Below are 6,959 nucleotides of genomic sequence, written 5' to 3' on the forward strand. Positions count from 1 at the left end.
CTTACTATAACAAATCATTTCTTGCTCTAATATCACCATGTATTACATAAACATTAACGACAAAGAACATAGAAGGCATTCATTTACTGCAAGAACAAACAAAGAATCTATTTGCCCATAAATTGTGTGCCTGACTGATGTTAAATAAGATAGCTTGCAGCAAGATTTTGTGTCAGTTCCACCCTGCCTGTAACAAGGAGCTTTTAACAAGAGATCTGTTTACTGGAACCAGAAACTTAAGTGGCCTTAAACATACATCCATCTGTTTTCTACCATCTATCCATAAATGTTTTAGTTTTTTTTTTTGTGTGCTTTTTCAAATAGAATATTTCAGTAGGAGATATATTATTTAAATGTACAAAAGGCTTTGGGGGCAAAGAAAACCAAAACCCTTTTTTTCCCCTGCAATTGACACACCTGACTTTTCTTTATTGTGGCGATGCAACTAACTCTTGAACAAAAAAACAAAAAGCACACACTTCTGGAACTGTCACTATTTTAAAATGTCTTACTACGAGGACATGACAAGTTATATGATACAAATGAGATGCCAGGGAGAATTATTTCCAGAATCACAAACCCTTATTTGGAGGAGCTACTGTACTGTGACTGTAAAGCCACTGGCTTCTGTCAGACTGTCTCGATCAAGTTTTCCAGGTGACCAAACAATGAGAGGACTGAGGCTCCAATTGTAGCTCACTATTATGTTAAATTTGTTTAAGCGGTTTATGTGATATGAGACTGTCAGTCGAGTTCACTGTCTCCTAAAAGCATACTTTCACAATAAAACAGGTTAGTTGAGGCGTTTGTCACCGAGGCACTACGTATCTCCGATGATGACATGTTCCCTTACTGGCCAGTAACAACTCAGATTAGCATCTCAACTCAACGCAAAGGTTATGAAATTTATGAGTCAACAATATAGTTCTGAGCTGACTGGCCCGTTGTTGTTTTTTTTTTAATCCAACGGCGAAAATTTATTTCATGCACGATTAAATTGATCGGATTAAATTTGTGTGTCCAGTTAGGTACCACTGCAATTAACCTCTAGCTAAGCAAATAATAGCTTTCTGTTCAACTAAATAGCCCAGATTTCACACTAAGTAAGTAATTTGTGAGTAAATTCAGTGGACAGTATATGGGTCATTCCAGAATGGAGGGACAATTTCTGGCTTTATGAAACCTCAGATAATCCATGAACAAAATACAGAATGTCACCCTTATCTTGTAATTGGCAGTTGTCCTGACACAATATGTAACTGAAGTTGTACTAAAAGAAACTAGTAAATATTATTGAAAATACCATGCTCTTGAGTGCCCCCCTTAAAAAAAAATCGCTTTTTTTCTCTTGCGCCTTCCTCTTAATGAACAACTTCCACATCAAGTGTAACAGTAAAAGTAAATTTTAAAATCTGCTAAATAAAAACAGAATACAATGATTTGCAAATTATGTTCAACCTATATTTAATTGAATACACTACAAAGAAAATATATGTAATGTTCAAACTGATAAACTTTATTGTTATTAGCAAATAATCATTAACTTCGAATGTTATGGCTGCAACATGTTCCAAAACAGCTGGGACAGGGTCATTCATGTTGATCACTGTGTTACATCACCTTTTCTTTTAACAACATTCAATAAACGTTTGGGAACTGAGGACACTAATTGTTGAAGCTTTGTAGGTGGAATTTTTTCCCATTCTTGCTTGATGTACAGCTTCAACTGTTCAACAGTCCGGGGTCTCCGTTGTCGTATTTTAAGCTCATAATTTTCATTTTCAATTGGAGACAGGTCTGGACTGCAGGCAAGCCAGTCTAGTACCCGCACTCTTTTACTACGAAGCCATGCGTGTAACACGTGCAGAATGTGGTTTGGCATTGTCTTGAAATAAGCAGGGGTGTCCATGAAAAATACATTGCTTGGATGGCAGCATATGTTTCTCCAAAACCTGTATGTACCTTTCAGCATTAATGGTGCCTTCACAGATGTGTAAGTTACCCATGCCATTGGCACTCACACAGCCCCATACCATCACAGATGCTGGCTTTTGAACATTGCGTCCATAAGACACACAATTTCCAAAAACAATTTGAAATGTGGACTTGTCGGAACACAGAACACTTTTCCACTTTGCATCAGTCCATCTTAGATGAGCTGGGGCCCAGAGAAGCCGGCGGCGTTTCTGGGTGTTGTTGATAAATGGCTTTTGCATAGTAGAGCTTCAAGTTGCACTTACGGATGTAGCGCCGAACTGTATTTACTGACATTGGTTTTCTGAAGTGTTCCTGAGCCCATGTGGTGATATCCTTTACACATTGATGTCAGTTTTTGATGCAGTGCCGCCTGAGGGATCGAAGGTCACGGACATTCAATGTTGGTTTTCGGCCTTGCCGCTTACATGCAGTGATTTCTCCAGATTCTCTGACCCTTTTGATGATATTATGGACCGTAGATGATGAAATCCCTAAATTCCTTGCAAGTGTACGTTGAGGAACATTGACCTTAAACTGGTCGACTATTTTCTCACGCACTTGTTCACAAAGAGGTGAACCTCGCCCCATCTTTGCTTGTGAATGACAGCAATTCAGGGAAGCTCCTTTTATACCCAATCATGGCACCCACCTGTTCCCAGTTAGCCTGTTCACCTGTGGGATGTTCCAAACAGGTGTTTGATGAGCATTCCTCAACTTTGTCAATCTTTTTTGCCACCTGTCCCAACTTTTTTGGAACGTGCTGCAGCCATAAAATTCTAAGTTAATGATCATTTGCTAAAAACAATATAAAGTTGATCAGTTTGAACATTAAATATCTTGTCTTTGTAGTGTATTCAATTAAATATAGGTGGAACATGATTTACAAATCATTGTATTCTCTTTTTATTTGTTTAATACAACGTCCCAACTTCATTGGAATTGGGGTTGTATGATTTTGTTGATATGTGTCCCTTGTACCTGTTAAAATATTTTCCTTTATTACATGCCTATTTTAAACAGTAGTAATTATGCCCTGAAGTTGTGACTCCCAACATACTGTACATGCAACCCTGTTACGAAAACCTTTTTAGCTATATCTAGAGGAAGAGGCAAAAATGACTCAGCAAAAATTACACCAATCTAATTGCGCTGACCATGGGTAGACCTGAGGTAAGTCCTCTCTTCTAGTTTTCATATTCTTTCAATGTTTTCAGCCTCAATCAAACACTTACCTTGTTAGTTATATTACCAAAAAGCACATATTGATATCAAAGTTTTCCATTTTTATTATATCGCTGTTTTTCTTGACAATTTAGCAGAGCAGCACAGCTTGCCCTCTTGAGCAAAAACTAACAGCATTGATTTGCAACCCTTTAACTTGCAACCATTTTACTGTAATTAGTGTATTTCAGTGGCGTCGCTAGTCATATTTTAGGGGGCCTTCTAAAATGTTGTTAAGCCCCCAAAAAAACTGATTAGTTGTGTGTGGTTAGGCCCAAGTTTTAGTGTCTTAGCCCCCCTAAAACCAATCTTAAGCCCCCCAAAAATTTCCCCACCTCAACACCCCCACCCCTGGTGTATTACTAAATATGTGATATTGTTTTCAAATAAAATTTAACTTTCTCATTATATGTAAAGGAGTCATTCAGTAATGTTTTGGAAATATGTGTTTTCTTAAAAACATTTTTTTTTTAAGAATTGTCCTCCAATTCTGATAGAATAAAGATCAGCCGCTAATTGTGCTCAGATCCATTGTGTGTGGTCACTGTGGTGTTGTACATATTGTCCAGAGATGTTTTTTTTTTATTCTTGATCTATTGATTTCTGCTGCGGTGTATTGCAGTGAGTGGCGTAACATTGCCTCATTATGACACGTTTACCCACCAGTTGTGGGGGAGGAGTCGATGAGGTCAGATGACGACGGCATCTGCTATTTGCGGCAACCGTCTGGAGCTTTCCTCTGTACGGGGAGGGGGGGGGGGGCTTATGAGAGTGGTCACTTTGGAAGGCGGTCCCACAGAGTCCAATTTGCACACAAACGGGCCCCCGGCCGGTTCATGCGAGGATAGAGACCGTCCCAAGCTGAACTCCTCCGCGTTAGCGTTAATAGCGCGGCTGATTATATTAAGTGACATAACACAGAAGAGAGCATCTTCAGCGATCGAGAGCACATCTTCCCGAACCGGCACCGAATTACCATCACAGGTACAACTATTTCTATATATATCATTATTATTATTTGATTTATAATCATCGTGATGCCTTTTTCATTTCCTCTATTATTTGAGTGATTAACCCATTGTTCTGTTTTTGTGGACATACGTTTCCAATTCAATTCCAATTGTATCTGTGGGGGGGGGGAAGTAAGTACTAGAGGCTGCATATTAGTCAGTGGAAACTGCGGTAGCGTGTTCTGTGTTAGGTGATAACGTTAATATGTCAGGCATGCTGCTTTGGAGTGAGGTGAAATGCTGTAGTCTGTTCTCGTCTGGACAGACTGTGGAAGGGGATCAGCGTGTTCCCGTCACAAGTGGGTTGGTCGAACTGTTGACGGAAGACCGGAATTTAAGTCTATTTCAAGGGCGCTGCCCTATGCAGCTATGAGAGTACGCTGTGTAAAGGTATTCTGTTTATAGGTTAAGCTAAATTAAAATGTAGGTCAAAGTCATGTAGGATTTTTCAATCGGTATATATTAAAAAAAAAAAAAAAAAAGTGTGACGCCCGAGTAGCAGTTTATAGTGTTACCATTAGGAGTTACAACATATTGATCACATATTAAGGTACAAGTTGCTCCAGTTTCACGGCAGTAGTGTAATAGGCTTACGTAATATTGTGTTGTAATGGCTCTTGCGTAACCATTAAATCCTTCCATTGTGTCTCCCTCGCCACTAGGTCGCACTGTTGTTGCAGTTTGACTCCAAGCTGAGCTTTGACTTGGTGGTACATTCTCAATGTTTGAGGTGTCCCAGGAGATGAGGGTGCAGCAGGATGTAGCTATGGTCCACACCCTGGAGTCCTCAGGAGATGGAGAGGGAGTACCTCTTTCCTTTCCAGATGATACCATGTCCGTCCTCACCTCCAGCAACCTGTTGGCCCGCTCCCTGCTGGGCCGCACCGCTGCCGTCAAGCGCAAAGAAAGTCCCTCGTCCAGCATCCGGCGCAAGCGTGAGTTCATCCCGCTTGAAAAGAAAGATGAAGGCTACTGGGACAAGAGGAAGAAGAACAACGAGGCGGCGAAGCGTTCGCGAGAAAAGCGACGTGTGAACGACATGGTTTTGGAGAGTCGCGTTCTGGCCCTGCTGGAGGAGAACACTCGCCTCCGGGCCGAACTGTTGGCTCTCAAGTTCCGATTTGGTTTGGTGAAAGACCCGTCCAATGCGTCCATCCTGCCCCTCTCCGCGGCTCTTCCACACATCCCTCCGAGTGCGACTCCCCACTATTATCTTCTTAACTCCTCATCCTCACACACCAACAACCAGACAGGTCAGCTGAGTGGGCGGGGCTCCAGAGATGGTGGCAACCTGTCGGAAGACTCAGGGTTCTCCACTCCGGGTGGGTCCAGCGTGGGCAGCCCAGTCTACTTTGAAGACCGGCTAAGCGACCATGGGAAATCCTCGCCACACAGAGCAGAGGATATGACCTTAGGACATCTACCACTCCTCTGCCGATGCCCACCACACCAAGGTGGACCAAGCTGAGGCTATGAAGAACCTCCCCCATAAGCTGCGTTTCAAGACGCCCGGTAACGGTGAAGCGGGTGACGCGGTAGGTGATCCCAACAGCACTCGACGCAGCCCAGCACCTCCTACAACAGAGGGTCCGCGAGAGACCCCAAAAGCCCAAGAACTGAATGGGGGAGAAACAGGAGACGGGCACTCGGGCCCTTGGCTTCCTCTGCAAGCTGATGTGGGCAGGAGGGGGAGACAGTCGCCCCAGTACGCCACCTCACCCTTAAACTACAACCTGCAGCCTCCTGCTCAAGGGCACACAGAAGTCAAGCATCAGCATGAGAACAACTACCTGAAGTCGCAGCTTAGCTCTTTGAGCAAGGAGGTGGCTCAGTTGAAGAAACTTTTCACAGAACAGCTGATGGCCAACGTCAACTGAGAACTCTCCTTGTCAATAAGATGTTGCTGAAAGAGGACATTTTACTCGCTGAACTGAAACCTCTAACAATGTGATGTTTTGTTTTTCAAATAATGTATATATTTTTTTGTAATAATATATATTTCTCATAGTCTGCTGTTTAGGTTGCACGACCCAGGCGTGGAGCTTCCGACTTGTGTCAGATGTACAGTGTTCCCTCGCTATTTACTGTGGCTTAGGGACCGACCTCGAGCGCAAATAGCGAAATTCCGCGAGTAAATGACACCCGCCCTCCCAAAACCTTTTATGATTGCCTTATAGATGCTACCAGATGGCAGCAACATAATACTTAAATAACTTTGGCCTGATCACGAAAACAGTAAATAGCTGAGTTTCTCAGCAAATAATGAGGATGGCTTCCAAAGAAAAAAACTTTTTACAATTTGCAAATGTTGAACCACGAATATGCGGGGGTTCACTGTTCCTTAATTTCTGTATTCCAATGCACTGTGACAACTAAAGACAACATATAACATTTTCAGCAGGCATTTTAACACATGATAAGCGAAAAGGTTAGTAGTTCTTACTTCATATGATTGCATAAGCTTTGCACTGTTGAGGCATGTCAGCTTAATCGTGAACATATAGTAGGTAGGAAGGTATAGGTGCACACAAAATCGAGGTAAACTTAGAAAAACTCACTACTCTCAAAATGTTTATCAACACGTACTAGCTTTCCTTTCAAGCAAAACCTCTAGTGGGGCACTGTTACTGTCTTTTTTTTTTGTCCACTTCTGTGTCCATGCTGCGCTTGAATGGTGTATTGTGTATATTTTGATTTCAACTGAAATAAATATTTGACAGAGTCAATAAAATTGGATTATTATGTTCAGGA

General features: G+C 41.9%; 1 protein-coding gene across 1 annotated transcript; it reads left to right on the top strand.

Moving 5' to 3' along the window:
* The first annotated feature begins 3,929 nt into the window (after positions 1–3,929).
* On the top strand, positions 3,930–6,959 carry nfil3-6 (nuclear factor, interleukin 3 regulated, member 6). The gene is given in 3 exon segments (XM_061701485.1): positions 3,930–4,182; positions 4,871–5,622; positions 5,624–6,959. Coding segments are annotated over 2 exon segments (1,155 nt in total). The 5' UTR covers positions 3,930–4,182; positions 4,871–4,929; the 3' UTR covers positions 6,086–6,959.

This window comes from Phycodurus eques, chromosome 16, assembly GCF_024500275.1.
Source record: "Phycodurus eques isolate BA_2022a chromosome 16, UOR_Pequ_1.1, whole genome shotgun sequence".
Taxonomy (NCBI): domain Eukaryota; kingdom Metazoa; phylum Chordata; class Actinopteri; order Syngnathiformes; family Syngnathidae; genus Phycodurus; species Phycodurus eques.